Raw genomic sequence first — 19547 nt, forward strand, 5'->3', positions numbered from 1 at the left:
CATCTTTGTCTTTGCCTCAGAATAACATGTCAACAATATATTTAAAATAACTGAAATTAACTCTACAAACAACCGTCATGTATGTGCAACCATTTATAAAACGTGCTACAATAAAGGTAGGCAGCTGTAGATGATCAAATCCTTTCTCCTTGTTCTCATTCAGCTCAGGTAAATCAGCGATTTGCTGATGCTCCCTTTTGTGCTCGTTCATTGTTCGTATCCGCGAGCACGTTTCCAGGCAACTTTTCTTGACGCAAGCAAATAAATGGGCTGCTAGTTTACCCATTTCGGATTGGTTTCAATCTTAGAAAAAATCTGGAAAAATTATTTTATGAAAAATGTTGTAGTATGAGCCAGGTTCGAGAATCGAACAAAAAGTATTGGGGGAGATAGTTTTAGATATGTTGACTGGAGTTAATAGAATAAAAACGACCGGACGAGTCGGGTAGAAAATCGGAAATGCAATACCACCTACATCCACCGGGGCTGTTGCCTCAAGCCGAGAGTCGAGGGGTGGGGCTTGGTTGTCTCAAAAGCCCCAAATCTTTTAGGTTGTAATTTGGGTTGTCATTTTTGGCAAATATAACAATACAAGTCCAACGTAATGTTTATATTACATTAAGCAAAAAACAAACAAAAAAAAAAAAAACTATTTTGAGCTCAAATTAATACAAAAAAGATTCGCTTGCTTGGTGGCATTCCCTGTGGAACGCCATATCTAAACCCAAGTCCTAGGTCTGGGCTTAGGTTTGCAACGCCTGGCTTTGCCAAATATTTTATAAATTTGATTATTGTGGTCATGTCTATGTGAGGTGTCCATCATATAAGGTTTCCAATCCTATAACAAAACTTTTTCTCCCGCCCCTTCCACGTCGACTTGCATTCTCGCCATCTTTTGGTTTGTTGCACCAAGTTGCATTCAGTGCAATTGTATTAGCTAATTTATACACAAAGAAAAGGACTTACTTACCGGAGCAATGAACATCTTCAGATTAACTGGAGACCTCTCCCACCTGGCGGCTATTATTATTTTGCTGCTCAAAATATGGAAAACCAGGTCTTGTGCAGGTAAGCTAGCTAAAAAAGGCACTTTTAATGGCCGGGTTTCCCAGATTCGTTAAGAAGCTCTCAACGCTAAGATCTTCTTAGTAACGTTCTAAGAGCGCTCTAGAACGCTTTTAGAACGTTCCTTAGAAGCTCTTAGCGTTAAGAGCTTCTTAACAAATCTGGGAAACCCGGCCAATATTACTATGCCAGTTCTGTAGGTAGCATTCGAAATACAGATCCCATAATATCTAGCAATGACCTAGCTACAACAAGCTAGATAGGCATGTCACCTCTTGGCCTGTCTGTCTTTCATGAATTTTTGTTGGCATGTGTGCGTTGAGAGTGACATTTATGGTTCTAAACATATATCTGATGCTCTAAATATGGTAACTTTGGCTTGCGCAAGTTGGAGTACTGTACCACTACCTACCTCCAAAGTAGTAATTTAACTAGCTAGCCTAGAAATCTAGCGTAGGAGTGACAACCATCTCCATCAAGCACAAAATAATAAATATTAATACATGCAGTAGTTACACATTGCGAGTTACACATTGCTGCGTATTTTGTGCTTAGAAAATTAAAGATTGGGTTTCCATCATAGACGTGCTGTGTTGTGTAACAACACTAGTTGTCTACCTAGTATGGTGGTCTACTTGATGTGTAGAATGTTAGCCAGGCTATCTGGCTAGTCTCTGACACATCGTAGGCTAACGTTAAAACAATATACTTCATACAGTATAACTATGGCTTGAGAGTCATGCAGTTTTCAGAATCAAAGGCTTGTTAACTTTTCACAATGTTAACACAAGTTTATTGGCTAGCTATGCAGTTAAATTCATGGATGGCTTGTTCTAGTATGAAGGTTAGCCTAGACCAAGCAATCTCTGGGTTATGACGTGGCGTTCTAGAAAGACCTACGGAAGCAGGTAGCAAACCTCACAGATTACACTGTGTCAAGTTATTTTAACAGTAAATATTATTTAGACACGGACCCCTGTTAACCTATCAATAGATGCCAGCTGGAGGCATTAGCAATTAGGCATTAGCAAGAGGACTTATTAAGGCGTATATCCCTCCCCCAAATCATTCAAATATTAAAGATGGGATAGGTAAATAGCAAGCCAGTACTCTGTTCATACTGCATAATATATTGTCATATAGGCCTAGAATGTGAAACCAGATAGTGGTGCTCTCTGTCTTGTTTGGAGAACTTTTTCACTTTGCTGAGGGTGTGAAAACAAAAAGGGTGCCTGTAACTCACCTTTTGGCCATGAATTGGTCCTTTTAAACATTCTGGTAAAACAACAAATAAAGCTGTGTAATTTATATTGTCAAGAATAATTGTTTTAGTGGATTATCAGCCAGATATGTGACATTTTGTACAAATGTGTTGTTGTGTAGGCATTTCTGGGAAGAGCCAAATCTTGTTTGCCGTGGTTTTCACCAGTCGCTATCTGGACCTGCTCTCATCTTTCATCTCCCTCTACAACACTACCATGAAAGTACGAAGAGTGTTGCATCCCAATTGCCTTTTACATGTCTCCCCAAAAGGCTGGAGGTTTTATAGTAGCTTCTTTTCATTGTTTTTCTTCACTAAATAAGGCTTGTATATCCCTTAGTTGGTTGTAGGACTAGTTTGTCTAATGACAACATGTGAAGTGTTATCCTGGGTTCGAATCCAGCCTTGGCCCTTTGCTGCATGTCTCTCTCTCCCGCTCACTCTCTCTCTCATTCTCTCTCTGCCTTTCCTGTCACACTTCACTTAATATCTGTCCATTAAAGCATGACAAATGCCAAAGACCTAAAGAACTGTTACCCATCTCACTCTTCCCTCCTCTTCCATAGGTGATTTACATAGGGTGTGCCTATGCCACTGTTTACCTAATCTACATGAAGTTCAAGGCCACCTATGATGGTAACCATGATACGTTCAGGATGGAGTTCCTAATTGTTCCTGTAGGGGGGCTGGCTTTCCTGGTCAACCATGACTTCTCTCCTTTAGAGGTTAGAGACACAAAACATGAGGGGAAAAAGAAATTCACGACTTTGGGGCCACCGATTTGCATTCAGGGCTCGACATTAAGGCTTGTCCGCTTGTCTGGGACAAGTGGATTTTTTGTAGGGCAAGTGGAAGAGAACTTTACTTGTCCCACTGGACAAGTTAAAACTCAAACTAAATAAAATGCTATGTTACCTCACGTTATGTTCCAATTATTACGTCTATTTTACCAAATTTATTTGACCGAATTCTGCATTAGCAAAACACAAAATAAGTGGCTTTGTCCCAACATCTCTGCAGACAGTGCAGCCAATTTAATGCTAAACACTTGAACGGGGGCTTATTACTTGAAAAATTATTTACTGTGTCATCGCAATTACACTATCAGGGCTTAAAAAAACTGTGACTTGCTCAAGTAGGCAAATGGCTAGTAGAACATTTTATGATAATTTTTTTTGTATTTGCAAGCTATCTAAACTTATACTGTATCTAAAATAAGAGAAATGGCCACGAGACGAGCTTTCACAGGTTTTCGCGTGTCTATGTTGCTTCACTCCGTGGGCCTGCACCTCGTCCATTGCTGTTTACAACGTTAGCAGGACTACTTGGTTGGCTTTGCCTTCTCAGCGTGAGAAGTACAAGGTTTGGTGTGAGAGCGTCTGAGCAGGGGGCGATTCTAGGATCAGACCTCTAGGGGTACTCAGCCCCCAATTAGAATGTGACATGAATACAGTGCCTTGCAAAAGTGCTAAACCCCCTTGCTATTATAAATCCCTAATTTCACTTGATAACAATTAATACATTTATGTATTATTATGAAAAATATTGAGTGAATGAAAAAACGATGTCCCTTTCTTCATGAACTACCAGCATCAAATGATAACATTAAAAAAAAAAATATATATATATATTTTTTTTTTGGTGTGCTTGAGCACCCCTAAAAAGGGTCTAAAATCACCACTTGTGTATAGCCTACTTTACAGTTGAATATGAGCTGATATTTAACTACATACAACCGATACAAATGCTGCTAAAGCTTGCTAGGTACACCACTGCCGACGCTAGCAAACTAAAAACGTCAACACCATTTAAAAAATGTAGACAATTATAAATCTTTACCCGGACAAGTGACTTTTGTGTCTGGACAAGTGAAACGTTAATGTACTTGTCCAAAGAACAAGTGCCTCAAAAAGTTAATGTCGAGCCCTGCTGCATTGAGCATAAATGGTTGTTCAATGTTTGTCAGTGTAATCTAATCTTTTCTAGCACTGCTTCTAGTTTGTGGTTCAGAGTTGCTCTTTGAATGATATGGCCTTGCTTGAAGGCAATGATTTGGACCAAGAGTTATGTTATAATGGAATTAATCTTTTCTGTCGCTTTCCTCTATAGATCTTGTGGACGTTCTCCATCTACCTGGAGTCTGTGGCCATCTTGCCCCAGCTCTTCATGATCAGTAAGACTGGTGAGGCGGAGACCATCACCACCCACTACCTGTTCTTCCTGGGCATGTATCGAGCCCTCTACCTCTTCAACTGGATCTGGCGTTTCTACTTTGAGGGCTTCTTTGACATGATTGCCATTGTGGCAGGTGTGGTCCAGACCATCCTGTACTGTGACTTCTTCTATCTCTACGTTACCAAAGGTGAGTTTTTCAATGTTGACTATTGGCATCTTGACCATACTGTGGGTGGAAGCCACAACTTACCCATGTCCCATTTGAATGCTTTTGGCGATGCATTTGTCAATCTGTTGATATTAGCATGAGGAAAAACCCTTTTTTGTATGACCTCGGCCTTTCTTTTCATTATCATGAATATCGTTTTTTTTTTGGTCTTTAGTGCTGAAAGGAAAGAAGCTGAGCCTTCCAGCATAAGAACTAGACAGGGAGACCCGCGTCTTCAAGCAGACTCAGGGCATGTGGAAAAAACATCCTGAAATCCCTCCAAGCCAGCAGAAGATGTATGAGACAGAGCCAATGGGAGGCATAATACTAGTCTCTTCGTCATGAACTTGTCACCAACAAGTTCCAGAACTGAACATCATATGAACACGGGTTCTTGATCAGCCTTTGGGTTCCTTTTTTTTTTAGCATCTTGCCTTGCCTTTTTTCTACTTGTGAGATGTGTATTTTTCTTTTCTTTCTAACAATGAAACATGCATTGTAATAAATAAGGTTGACTCAAAACAAAGTTCCTTGTTGAACTTGGTAATGAAAGGCACAATGCTAAATTCTTTTTCATGGATTTGATTTATGTCAAAGGAATATTCTGACTTTTTTGTACTCTTCTCTTTTTATGTTTAAAGAAGAATTGACAAATCAACCTTGTTTGTGTCCACAGTGGTTGAGTTTGTATGTTTGAACCCCACTGTTTACCTGTCCCTCATTTTATTCATTCCGTTTTTAATTTGTGTTCCAAAGTGGTCATTAATAACTGCCATTTCTTTTAATGCACTATTCCTGGTGCATATGGTGTATTCCTTCTCATTCTGACTTCCATTTTGTTTGTGCCTTTATAGAAACCTATAAAGACCTTGTGCCATTTAAAGGACTTCAAGTATTCTGCTGGTGCTGCACCAATGTTCATACATACCCTTGTAGTGCTACTCTTTTTCTCCTGAAATTTACAGACATACCTTAAACTAGAGAGGGTGCAATTTCTCTGGAAATTGTGGGGTGTGCGTGCCTGCGTCAGTTGCAGGGGGGTCTGTTTATTAATTACATTTTTACAACTGATTTTTATTTAAAAATGCATAGCCTACTTATTATTTATAAAGATTACATAGATTTAAAAGCATATAATTTTTCTGCTCATTTACAACTCAAAATACTAAGAGTGAAGAGGTAAGCTAGGATGAAATAGTTGTCTTCTCATTTCTCTTGCAAGATTGAATGGTGATCAGCAGCCTCATTGTTGAATCAAAACGAATACATTTGACAGACCGGTGTAAAAATGGACCTAATCTCTATGACTCTATGACTATCATTTTAAGTTTTTCCCTTCTCATGATATTTTGAGGCATTTAGCCTACTCATATTGCATTCATTCATTACTAAAGAACCCCCTTTGAAGCTTATTTTAACAACGTTACCAGCAGTAGCAATCTTAGATGGAATCGCAATTCAAATAGTACCATCTGCTAACTGAAAATATGCCCCCAAAAACGTAAATAAGCTTGACATTTATTTAGGGGAAAATCATTCATTCATAAAAATCTCAGTGGTAGCGATCATTGTCAGTAACAGCAAAATGCAATATAGCCCTGTGTGGAGAAGCTGCCCCGCTAAATTGTACTACTACAGTAGGCTACTGTACTAGACTGTGTTCGTCTCTCTTGGTAGCGATTGCGTTGGTTGAATTCGATTTAACGTTCCGTTGTGCGGTTTAGGCTGAAATTAATTATTTTCGTGAAAAGATTGGCAAGTTTAAGCTGTTGCAATGGAGTTCAGGTTAGTAGTCACTAGTCAAATAGTTTCACCCATTAAAAGACTTGATTTAAGTAAGGGTAGTGCCGAACATGTGCCGCCGTTTGACTTCCTACTGTTAACAGCTGTGCCTGTGGAGATGTTTTTGTTAGCTACTAGACTAGGCTACAGCGTTGCTGTGAGCTACACTAGTTTGAAACCACAGGTAATGATAATTTCACCCACAAATCATTTACTTGTAATTTAATGTCATAATAAATCCTGCAACAAAAAATTATTATTACATAGACCGCTGTAGTATGTGTTACAGAGGCTAATGTCATGATGCTAATGCTTCAGTGAAATAGTAGATTACTGTTTCCGAAAGTAGAAGAAGAAGTTAACGAGCTGCCAGTAGGTGAGTACGACATGGACTGACTTCATGCAGCTGCAACCGGCTGACTTGAAACAGTGAATTCTGGTTAGACTTTTTGTCCGACTTGAGACGGCGCCGAGGATAGGTCACTGTGACGTCGCCATCAAAGTACCCTGAGATTGATTCGAGAACTGCAGGGTATGGAGGACCAAACCTGCCATATGCACAAATGAATGAATGAATAAATAAATGTCCACATCCATGCATTTAGACAGAATTAAATGAATATATGTATTAGGCCTAATTAATGCACAATTGTCAATCAAGAGTTACATATATTTTACATGTATGTATGTATTTCTTTGTATTCATTTATTAATTGATTGATTTATATATTCATTTTACATTTAGTCATTTAGCTGACACTCTTATCCAGAGCGATTTACAGTAAGTACAGGGACATTCCCCCCAAGGCAAGTAGGGTGAAGTGCCTTGCCCAAGGACACAACGTCATTTGGCACGGTGGGGAATCGATCCAGCAACCTTCTGATTAACAGCCCGACTCCCTCACCGTTCAGCCATCTGACTCCTAGTTATTTATTCATTTATTTTATTTATATATTCATTCATTGTTCCCAATATGATAATGAGAGGAGGCCAGTCGGCATGGAAACTGACGTTCAGACATTGCAATCAATCCAGAGCCATAGATTCAATCTAGCTAACTAGTGCAAGCACTTCCGCATTTTTCAACCTGAATTCAATGATCACGGGCATTGGAACCTTCTGCTGAACGGCTAGTGACATTGTGAGATGGAAGAAAGACGGTCGATAGCAGAGTTGCTCCGTGAGACTGCAGGCCGTTTGGAGAAATGTATGTACACAACAATTCAATAGATCGATAGTTAGCACACAAAGGTATACTTACTTTGCAAATCTAAATTATTTCTGTGTAGCAGGTACTGCCGAAATCCATTATTTATTCATATGATTTCTGTGATTTCTATTGTGTCACAACAGCAAGTTCAAGCATACCATCTTCCACGTCTTCATCTTTTGCTGCACCTAGACACCCAGTTGATGGTAAGTTAATATTTACTGGAGGGATTCTTTAACCCTAAAGTAATTGATAAGGCAATGCTCAGTAGGTCCAACCTTGTGGGTTTTTTTTTTTTCATTAAGCTGAAGTGGCACGGCTGTTTAGCCCCTATCGAGGCCAAACTACACAACATCAAACTTCCAGAAATTCAAGAAGTACATCTTTTACATACACACACAATTTCTGCTGTCTTGGAGAAAAAAACAAATGCTTGGTTCCAAGCAAAGCAGAAAAGGATGACCTTTCCAGGGCAGGGCTGGGCGAGAAGCGTCTTACCTTAAAAGGTATATTGTGTTCAACCATATTTAGGTTGTTAGTATCTAACAACCTAACCTGTTGTTAGATAGTCTACTATCTACTAATAACTATGCCAGACGTCAAAGCCTTTTGAAATTGGTAGTGAGAATTGGGAAGTGTGAATATTATAGATTTAGTCATTATTACACTGCACTATTTACTTTCACATACACTTCCCGCACCACTGAACCTTTTAAGCTGTGAATCAATTCTTGTGATGCAGAAGTGTCAGTGGATGACTGATAATGTTACAGTTTTTCTACCTTTTTCTTGTAGGTAATCACACCCAGGGCCGGATTAAGGCAATGGGCTTCAGGGGCTGCAACCCTCAGGTTGCCAGATGCCGAGTGGGTCAACGGCACCGCGCATAACATTAGAAACATTCAGAGTGAAAACAAAAATAATGTGCGAAAATGTCCGGTCAAATAAAGCACGAGAGTGTGGCCAAAATCCGCGATAGGACTGAGCTCTAATAGCTTCGGTGACTTTTTATAGTCCTAAATGGCTGTCAATCAAAAGGAGATGCAATCTTTCGACAGACCCTCCAATCATAAAGCAGAAGCCCAGCGTCCAGGCCAGCCCACTCCTCCATTCACCCCCAGAGACGCTGAGCGTCCGTGGGCGGGACATAATCGCAGCATTTATCCAATGACCACCAATGATCCAAGTTTCGAAGTACTGAAAAAAACTGTTCAAAGCAGCCCATTGAAGTAGTTATGGGAAGTTCGGTTCATTTTACTGATTCGGTTCTTTGAATCTCGTTCAGTAAAGTGAACAAATCTTTTTTCGAGTCATTCATTCATTTCAACCGGGGGGGGAGGGGGGGGGGCACATGACATGTGCACCAGCAGATACTATTTCAAAAGAAATTCCTGCATTAAAATAATGTATCATGAGTTTGTATGATTTGCTCATGTATTATCAAACTAGCATTTAATTATCACGTCAAACAATTACGCTGCACTAAACTGTAAGTGTAAATGTAGCCTAAAGTGAAAATAACAAAACCAGTCAGTATGATGACTTGAGCAAATATCATTCACGTCTTACTAAAACAGCAGCCACGCGAAAGGGAATAAGGAAACTGTTTCCTCTACTAAAAAATACAATGGGGGTCACGTGAAAAAAGGATCCAAAGACTCGTAGAAAGACCGAGTCGGGAAATGAACAAATCGTTCGTTTCCTCTAGCTACAGAGCCTATGCAGGTCACGTGAAAAATGATCCAAAGACTCGTAGAAAGACCGAGTCGGGAAATGAACGAATCGTTCGTTCCTCAAGCTACAGACATGAGCGTAGATTTAGGGGGGGGGGGGGCGCTAGGTACTTGTCCCCACCAACATTTGAAAATGACAAAATTGTCCCCACCAATATTTGAGCGAATTGTGCTGCTATTTGGATTGATTCCGACGGCCAGGACGCGACAGTACAAGAAAAGCCATTGATTTGAAAACCCGAAGGGGGAGGGTTATCTGACACGCGACACGCACGGGAAGAAACACATGCTACTTTGCTTGCTTGCACTGGCAGTCGCAGACAAGCTAGCGGGTGTCGGCGACAACGGTACGGTACAGCTAACTTACCAGGTCTGTCTGCCAACAATACATACATAAAAGGCCAGAGTAACACATTTTAATATTCCCTTTGCCCTTCAGCATGTACATGTTTGCCCCCTTTTTGTGCTTTGTAGATCAGATATGCCTCCACCCAAGAAGAAGAAAGGGGTCATATGAAGCTTTTTCAAAAAGTCAAAGTCAAGCTAAATAACTAGCCACACTAGCAGTGGTAGTGACCAGGCTTTCAAATGCAGATTCTACTGTGGAAAAAGTATTAACTGGTGATATTATATGTTACCCAGGATATTGTTACAGCTAAACCTAGCTTCTGTAGCTAATCTTTCAACCAAGGTCAGGAGTCTAGCCTAGGACAAATTCACAGTTGATGGACTGTCACTGCATTGCTCGACAAGTGCTGGAAAAAACAGTTGGCAATGTAAATAAGTTAACACTGTTGGTTATTCAAATATAATGAATCATTATTTGATTATTAATGCCCAAATAACACTGTATACAATATGGTAGGAGGGTTAAACTTGCTAGCCATAGGATAGGTTACTAAATGAATAAACCATTTTGTATGCAGGAAAGACAGCATGAAAACACACCAGATGTAGAGCAGGCTGAGGAAACATCATCAGGGTTTCAGGTGAGGTTTATGATAATAAAACTTTTTGTTGTTCAGCATTACAGTCTCATCATCACAGTCTCTTTTTGGAGAGTGCATTTTTTTGATTATACAGTTATACTAGCTCTTTAGGGTTAGTATACAGAATGGCATTTGATTTGCGCTCTGGGAGGGGGGGGGGGGGGGTTGATGGGTGGATGTCCCCACCAAGTCTGAGACCAAACCTACGCCCTTGGCTACAGAGCCTATGCAGGTCACGTGAAAAATGATCCAAAGACTTGTAGAAAGACCGGGTCGGGAAATGAACGAATTACTCGTTGAGAGAACTTGTTACTCCCGAGTCCTTATAAGGATTCGTTCAAAATGAACGAATCGTTCACAAACGACACATCATGTCCATAAAGCCTGGAGAATTTCCACATGCTATGGAAAAATGTGTTTCCGGGTTGAGAACTTGGATGACAGCAAATTTCCTTCTTCTTAATTCGGATAAAACCGAGGTTCAAATTTTCGGCCCTAAAAAATACAGAAATAATTTATCCAATCTGACCTTAAACTTAGATGGTGTCAAAGTATCTCAAAGCCAGTTGGTAAAAAATTTAGGAGTCACATTGGACCCAGACCTTTCGTTTGAGTACCATATTAAACAAATCACCAGAACTGCATTTTTCCATCTACGTAATATTGCCAAAATACGAAAATTCCTCTCAAAGGATGATGCTGAAAAACTAATACATGCTTTTGTTACGTCCCGATTGGACTACTGCAATGTGTTGTTCTCTGGCCTCCCAATTACCTACTTGAAAAATTTACAGCGGGTACAAAATGCTGCTGCTAGACTATTGACAAAAACAAGAAAGTTTGATCATATAACATCTACTCTTATCTCTTTACACTGGCTCCCTATCCAAGCCAGAGCTGATTTCAAAGTTTTACTACTAACTTACAAATCTCTACATGGATTGGCACCACTGTACCTCTCCGGTCTCCTTGCACCCTATTGCCCCGCAAGGACTCTAAGATCTCAAGATGCCGGCTATCTGGTAATACCCAAAATTAAGAAAAAAACTGCTGGAGGTAGGGCGTTCTCATATAGAGCACCTCTTCTCTGGAACAAATTACCTGTCTCAATTAGGGAGGCTGATACTGTTTTGACATTTAAAACTAGATTAAAAACGTTCCTGTTTAGTCAATCCTATGATTGTTAAATGTGTGTACTTTCTATGTAAACCTGGGGTGTGCGTTTGCCTATGTGTGTATCACATGTAACTTTTAAATTGTAATTTTAGCTTATGTTCACACTGCCCATTTAAATGTTACAAATAAAGTAAACCTGTTATTGTATATTGTTACTGTAATAGTTCCGTTGCTGTATATTTTAATTGTTATAGTTTACTAGTTGGAGACAACGGGGGGCTGGTTATTTTCATCCTTATTCGTATAAATATAACCTATTTTAGAGTTGTTCCCCTGGAACAGATTTCATGTTCCAACCAAGGGGGGCTGTCGCTGACTTGGTGTGTGGGGCTGCATCAAATACACTCTTAGCTTTGTTAAATTGCTGCACTAGTCCACACTTGACCGGTGGGGATCTCATTCTATTACGACTGAAACTGTTAGCTGCTCCTGGCATTCTCTAATCCCTGTTCTCCTCTCTGTCCCCCCCACACATCCCTTGTGGTGTGGGGGGTCTGAGCTGTCAGGACCTGCCTGGTCGTCGGTCTACCAACGCTGGACCAGGTCGTCAACCGGAAACCAGCCTCCATGACGGCCAACAGCGAGTTTCCAGGTCCCATCCAACGACTATAAAGCCGAACAATGGATTTTTGGTGTTTCAAAACCCATTGACACTGTATGACTATGTTTAGCTTGTGTTCTGCTCCTCTCTCTTGCCAACCGTCTCTGGAGGAGGGGATCCCTCTCTGAATTGCTCCTCCCAAGGTTTCTTCCATTTTTTTCTCCCGTTGGGAGTTTTTCTGGGAGTTTTTCCTTGTCTTCCTTGAGGGTTTAGGTTGGTTGAGGGGCAGTTCTATGGGCGTATGTGAAGCCCTCTGTGACATGCTTGCGTGTAAAAAGGGCTATACAAATAAATTTGATTTGATTTGATTTGATCACTACATTGAAGTTGGGCTCCAATGCAGGGAAATGCACTGTGACGCTGCTGGACTATATGAAAAGGAAATCAGTCTGTCGACCAGCTGATTCTGAATGAACTCGTCTTCGAGATGAACGTGTTCTTAACGCATTTAAGATGTGTCACTATTTCAACCAGCCGTTAAGTGCAAGCGTAGGGCTTGGGTTTGGTGAAAAAAAAATCTAAGGTTCAGCCGAAACCGACACCCGTCATGAAGCCCAATATTCGGACGAAACCAAATCCTGGATTCGGTGCATCCCTAGTCAATAGTCCAACTGGACTTTGAAAAGCTCATTGATGAGTTTGCATTGACAGTAGCGGACTGGCCATCGGGAGAATTCCCGATGGGCCAAAGCACTTTTGGGACGGAAGGCCGCCGGCCCATAATTTTTACTACTACTAATAATGTTGGAAGAAGATTGAGCGACACGGTTGGCCGGCCCCCCTTTTCCCCCAGGCCGGTTGGTCTATTCCAAATGAACGTCTATGCAGCCCTTACAGTGCGTGTCCACTGCAGCGACGCGATGCCAGCGACAACATGTTTTCCATTCATTTTCTATGGAGCCAGGCGAATCGCTTGCGTGGTGCATTGTGGGTAGCGACGCAACGCGATTCAAGCGATTAGAGTTGAGATTTTCTCAACTTTATGCTAATGAGGAGCGATTTTCGCTAGCGATGGCCAAATCGAGTGTTTTCTTGTTTCTCGTAACGTAGCAACCATGGTAAACATTTCTAGCTTTCACATTCAAGATGGAGGAGAAAATAATTGTTTTTGTAGCTGCGTACCCGGTGCTGTACGACACATCTCTGTATTCGTACAGAGATGTAAATAAAAAAAACGATGCTTGGCGCAAGGTTGGTGCTCCTGGTGGGTATTTTGTACTTTCAAATTCAGTCTAGTCAAATTACGTAACTTCGTTCTGTGGTAACTACAGTAGAGCTAGCTAGCCTAGGTACAGTAGTGCTAGCCCGGCTGGGACTCTAGTTGTATCGACAGATTAGCAGAGACTTCAAGTAATATAATACAACGTCTTTACACATGTGAACGTGTATGTCTATTAAACAGTTTTCAAATAATGTATTTCTAGATGAGGTTTGTAAAAAAAAGTGGAAGAACTTGAGGGACAGCTTCAAAAGGGAGAGGAACAGGGAGAAGGAGTTGGGCAGGAGTGGAGCAGGTCTTTCCAAGCATAAACCTTGGAAGTATGCTGCTGTGATGGGGTTCCTGGATCCATTTATGGAGTACAGGGACTCCAGCAGCAACCTCCAGAGGCCTGCCACCACATCCCCAGTCAGCCAGGAAGATGTAGAGCAGACAGCGAGCCAGAAACCAGTGAGGCCAGAGCTTCCCCTGCTAGTCAGGCAGTCGCAACTACCAGCCAGCCCCCAGCATCCTCTGGTCGAAAGAGGGTGCGCAGAGAGAGGTTGACTGAATTTGAGGAGAGGATGCTTGGTGCTATGGAGCAGGCACAGACACCTGCTCCTCTTCCACCACCTCAAGCAGAGGATGAGGATGAGCTGTTTTTTAAAAGCCTTCTCCCTGCGCTCAAAAGACTGCCACCAGCTAAGCGGACTGAATTAAAGTTCAACATTCACCGCATGTTTTTTGAGGCAGAGATGCAGGCCACACAGAGTGACATGTAATTAATAAAAAAAAGATGTCACTGACAAAACTTTGTGTTCCTTTTATTGAATGGGCTGGTAGATATTTACTATGAATTGTTGGTTGTGAAAATTAGTAATGATAAGAAAAACAATGATTTCAACTCATATTTTATGAAAAAAACATTCTGGAACTGTTTGCTTTTTTTCTGATTAATGTGGGTGGCTCTTAAAAGAGCCTTTGTTTCTTGATGACATGGGCTACACAACTGATTGCTGCCAGGGCACTGCACCTTCTGCATTGAAATATGCAGTGAATGCATCCCTCACGCGAATAGCTGCACGTGCAGCGTTGTTGCTGCCCACTCGTGGAGCCTCCTGGAGACCTGCCGACCCCTCCTGGCCAGGACTGGCTTCTGGACATCCCATGGCACCCCTCCTGGACCTCTGGATGTAGTTTTGGAGGATGCAAGTGGCCTTCACACACGCCTCTGCTTTTGCTGGGTTGACACCAATGACACGCCGATACATTCTCCACTGGCTGGAGAGTATGCCAAAGGCACACTCAACTGTCAACCTGGCACGGCTGAGGCGGTAGTTGAAGAGCCTCTTGTCCCTGGAGAGGTTTGTCCCAGGGAAGGGGCGCATGAGGTTGCTCCGTAGAGGAAAGGCCTCATCACCCACGAAGACGTGTGGCAGTGGTCCGCGTGGCTCTGCTCCAGGGAGGACACCGTTCTCTGGGAGGTCCAGGGTCCCATACTTCAGGGCCTCACCAAATGCAGAGTTCCCCAGGATCCCGCCGTCACTGTTCCGTCCATAGCCACCGACATCTATGACCCAGAACATGTAGTCGGCGTCCACAACCGCAAGGAGAACGATGGAGAATGTCCCCTTGTAGTTGTGGTACAGTGACTCTGAATTGTGAGGTGCCTGGATGACAACATGCTTGCCATCAATGGACCCCAGGCAATTTGGGAAGTTCCACCTCTGAAGGAAGCCTGCAGAAATGTCCCTCCAGTCCTGCTTGGTCGGCACAGGCATGTGCTCCTCCACCAGGCAGTCCCAAATGGCCTGAGACACAGCCCCAACAATGTGTGCCACTGTGCATGACCCCACACGATAGCTGAAGCTGATCGACATGAACGAATCCCCCGTGGCAAGGTATCTACCAAGACAGAAAATAATGCATAGAAAATAAGTACACTATATTTTTGTCTGAGAACACAGAAATATTTACTGTTTACTATAATTGCTATTAAAGCTTACCGTAGACAAATAGAGAGGCGTTCAGCTGGGCTGATCGCCTCGCGGAACGAGGTGTTTCGCCTCGCTATCCGGGGTCCCACTCTGGTCAGCAGGTCATCGAACTCGGCCCGGTTCAGCCTGAAGTAGCGCTGAAACAGGTCGTCATCCAGTCGGAGCTCCTGAACCAGCCGGTGATAAGCTCCGTTGTTTGTCCGCAAACGGCAAATGGGATGAAATCAGAAGAGTCGGCGACGTCTTCTCCGGCAGTAGTGCAGGGCCATGAAAGCGATCCTCTGAATGTTATTCATGATGAATGATAGAGTATCAGACTGCGTAGGATATATTTATACCAATGTATTCCCTCTAAAAATATATAAAAGACCGGGAGGGAATGTCATTTGTTGGTTCTTAATACAGGGTGTGGTTATCAAAATCCAGCTTGGCCTATACAATTATTTACAATCTTACTGGAAAAAAATGATAACGGTGTTGTGTGCAATAGCTAGGTTAGATAAAATCATACTACATCTAGCCAGTGTATCTGATTTTTGTTTGACGTGTGTAAGTTGTATTTTGATCGATATTGCGAGTACGTAAACCCAAGTCTGCACACTTTGCCATGACGTTATACGAACTACAACAGTGACTCTAGAGAACTACAATGCTATATTCATCTATCTGACACGCCCCCGAGGGTGGTGCACTGTGGGAAGGCAAGCGATGGCAAGCGATTTGCGTCGCTCTAGTGGACACGCACTGTTAGTGCCGTTTAGACACACAACAGTGATACTGACAGATTGAAAGTTAGCTATAGAAACAATATAAAGATGGAATACCAGGTTAAGAAATGTAAACGTAATTACCTTCACAAGACAATGTTTTACCAAATGGACAAACGGCTATGTTTGTTTGTTTTACATCAAGCTCAAAAAACTATTTTTCGCTCAAATCAGCCAAAAGAATTCACTTGTGCGCAATGTGCGCCCGCATTAAGCGTGGAAGTCCCAAGCATCACATCAGGCACAGAATTTGCATGTATCACAGGGTGGCCGCGGGTCCTTACAAAGTCTTAAGTCACTTTTCCTAAAATAAGGCCTTAAAAAGTATTAAATTGTCTTAAATTCAGATTGGATGGGTCTTAATATATTATATTATATATTATACAGTGCAATTGAAACAGAAATATCAAAAAAGGGTTGAGCTTGTTCTCTCGTGTATCAGGGAGTTGTTCTTCCTTACGCATCCCACCTGCTCGGGCTCTATCTCAGCCCGGATTCAAGGTTGCTTCTGAAATGGAGAGATAACAACACAAAATACAGCCTGTTTCCCACACCCTGTTTGAGACACAATGTTTTAAGCCTGAGCACACTTCTAAGTTCATAAGACATACATTTAATAAGCACAATACATAATTTTAATACATCCATCCTTTATAAAGTCTTATGAGCATTGTTCCCGTTGCTATATAGTGCACAGTGCCCGTGATGCATTTGGTGATTAAGTTGCCACAAATATTAATAACTGGGATTATAGATAGTGCCATGCCTGTGATACAGCTAATGATTATAGTTCTAGAATTGTATTGTAATGTATTATAAATTCTTTAATCTCTCTTTTGATCTCTGAAAACACCAGAGATCAATCAACATAGCCCAGACCAACCACCGCCTCCTCGTCCTGGTCAGCCAGCAACGGCATTTGGAACCCCTTCGTTGGGTTCTCCACAGCCGAGACAATGATCCGGTTGCACAGGGACCTGATACATGGGATAGAGCAACAATCATGTTGATATTTGATATAGCACACACTAAGCAAATTACCGGAAACCTTCTTAGTCCAGTACAATGCTAGTATGGTCAAGCAGTGACACTCTTGACCTAGTCGTAACCCTCTTTTCCGGACTCTCACATTCGTAGCAATAGCAAAAGGTTCACTGGCCGTCCGGCACTTCTCCACCAACTCATGCACAGCACAACACATGCTCCAGTGGTTCCACATACTCCCTTTCCCCAACACCTTTAGGGCTTGCAAGGCTCTCTCGATGACCTGGAATGGCCCTGTCCATAAATGGACAACAGCCTTTACCAAACATCTGATGATGTATTGGGGCAGGGTCTTCAAGTGGAAGGGGGGGGGGGCGGCAATCCTAGGTCTGATGAGGCATAGGGGCAAATAGGGCAGGGTCTGCAAGGGGAAGGGGTAGGCCTGGGTTCAATCCCCGGCATCCAGTGAGAAAGGGGGGGACAGGGTCTCCATGGGAATGGGGCCTTAGAACAGGGGTTGTATATCCAAAGGTAGTCAGACCCGCCGCTCTGACTCATCCTGAAGCAGAAAATAGTTACAGTCCCAGCATCACCTCATCTCCCATGATCAAGCAGTAACTGAGTCAAATGAGATGCAAACAGTCGGAAACCAATGATTAAACACAGATATTGATATCAAGAACCCATTTGAGGATTTAAAGTGGATATTTTTAAAGTTCAAATAAATCCCTCCTTTCACACCCTTTTAGGTGGTGACAACAAACATTAAAAATATTCCATTACTGATGACACAATGTTGACATACAATTCAACTATACTGATGAGACTATGCAGCATTATGGCCAAGTGGTGAGGACACACTGGACACAGTGGGAAAACCCTAATGATGTTATAGGGGAAAACCCACCATCACTCCGCAGAGTGGACATTCGACATCCATGTATCCACGGCACACCTGGACATTCTCACAGGCCCCCTTCACCACATACATACAACTTTAGCCAAGCTTTATAAAATTATAATATAGAAGAAAAAAAAAATGATCAAAAGACATTTAATTCAAAATATAACTGTCAAACCAATCTCCTGGTTTAACTCCTCCACTCTTTAGGTTACAGCTTCACCTGGAACAGAATTAAGCAGAAGATCTCTTTTCTAGTTAGCAATTTTTATAAAATTGGTTAACCATTTGATTAGCCTCTTTCATCATGCTATGTGAAAGGTTTAAGTTGTGGTATTACAAAGAATCAAATGAGAATAAATCAATTCAATATTCTTCTATAAATCAATTCAAATGGTGTTAAGCATCTGGTATAGGACTGGGAAAGAATTCAATTCACATAGTAAACATACTATATATAATTACCAGGCAGTATTTTCCCCTTCACATTTCTTTAGTTCAATAAAGTTCATGCATATCATGTTTGCACAAATAGGGTATGCAAAAAAATAAATAAAAAAAGAATCTTAAAGTTTCCTTGAATAGTTTTTAAATCCATATGCTATAAACACTTTCATTATTTCCATCCCTCCTGTTTGAGACATGATTCATCCCATGGCTCAAATCAGCACATAATGAAACAGATTCCTTAGTAATATAAGTTCCTCCTGTGAATTTACATAACCTACCAGAATTTACAATCTGTTTCTTTGTTTCCTTATTTAAACAAAATCAACTGTTAGTCTTGTTTCTTTCACTTCAAAATTCTTTCTTTTAAAATTTAAGTTCTACAAAGGTCAGATAGGTAGAACTTCATAACTCGTTTTGCTGCAGTTCAAAACGAGCCAATCAGCTCAAACCATCATAACCACAATTCATCAGACTTGATGAGTCTTCCCAAATTATTTCAGAACTGAATGTTATAACAATCCTCTTCATGCACTAATACCATTTATTAATAAAACATTATCACAGCCTAACAATGTATCCCAAACAGTATGCCAGGCTCTGATAAAACTCTGAAATAAAACTTAAAACAAAATTTTAATTGAACTCCAAATAAAAGTACATTGTAAATACTTTCTCTTTCTAATTTTTTAACCACAATGCATCTAATACCTCAAAACTCTTAAAAACTCTAGATTTGACTATTTAGACTTAAAATGTTTGCCCCTATACTTTCAAAGTATATGCATAGTTTCCTCTTCAAAACATCAGTGTTTAAACCAATCATCTGTTCACATCCACAGAACGTTCCCGTTTCATTTCATAACCTTCCATGATCCTCTCTAAACCAATCTTTTAAGTAACTTTCCAATTGCTTTCTCATAATTGTTCACATTTCCTCAAATAAAAATAAAATAACGTTGTTGATGTCAGTATTACATTACAAACCGTGCGCGCTGGCACAACTTCTTTCTTTCAACAACACAGCTGTTAGCGTTTACTGACTGTTCACT

General features: G+C 41.3%; 1 protein-coding gene across 1 annotated transcript; it reads left to right on the plus strand.

The window, feature by feature from the left end:
• Positions 1–569: 569 nt before the first annotated feature.
• Positions 570–12520, plus strand: LOC146253621 (ER lumen protein-retaining receptor 2-like). Its single transcript, XM_084677856.1, has 8 exons — positions 570–1068; positions 2449–2549; positions 2893–3051; positions 4436–4688; positions 4885–7699; positions 7846–7908; positions 8008–8208; positions 10362–12520. Exons 1-5 carry the CDS (start codon positions 978–980, stop codon positions 4917–4919), a joined length of 639 nt encoding a protein of 212 aa, XP_084533982.1. The 5' UTR covers positions 570–977; the 3' UTR covers positions 4920–7699; positions 7846–7908; positions 8008–8208; positions 10362–12520.
• Positions 12521–19547: the final 7027 nt, after the last annotated feature.

The sequence above is a fragment of the Hypomesus nipponensis genome, chromosome 17 (assembly GCF_054491055.1).
Source record: "Hypomesus nipponensis isolate SF chromosome 17, ASM5449105v1, whole genome shotgun sequence".
Lineage (NCBI taxonomy): Eukaryota > Metazoa > Chordata > Actinopteri > Osmeriformes > Osmeridae > Hypomesus > Hypomesus nipponensis.

What these genes read in the sequence shown, in the direction of transcription:
- LOC146253621 (XM_084677856.1), top strand. Translation starts at nt 978, where the DNA reads ATGAACATCTTCAGATTAACTGGAGACCTCTCCCACCTGGCGGCTATT. An exon ending in ATGACTTCTCTCCTTTAGAG is followed by an intron (nt 3,052 to 4,435) that starts GTTAGAGACACA and finishes TTTCCTCTATAG; the next exon opens with ATCTTGTGGACGTTCTCCAT. An exon ending in CTATCTCTACGTTACCAAAG is followed by an intron (nt 4,689 to 4,884) that starts GTGAGTTTTTCA and finishes TTTGGTCTTTAG; the next exon opens with TGCTGAAAGGAAAGAAGCTG.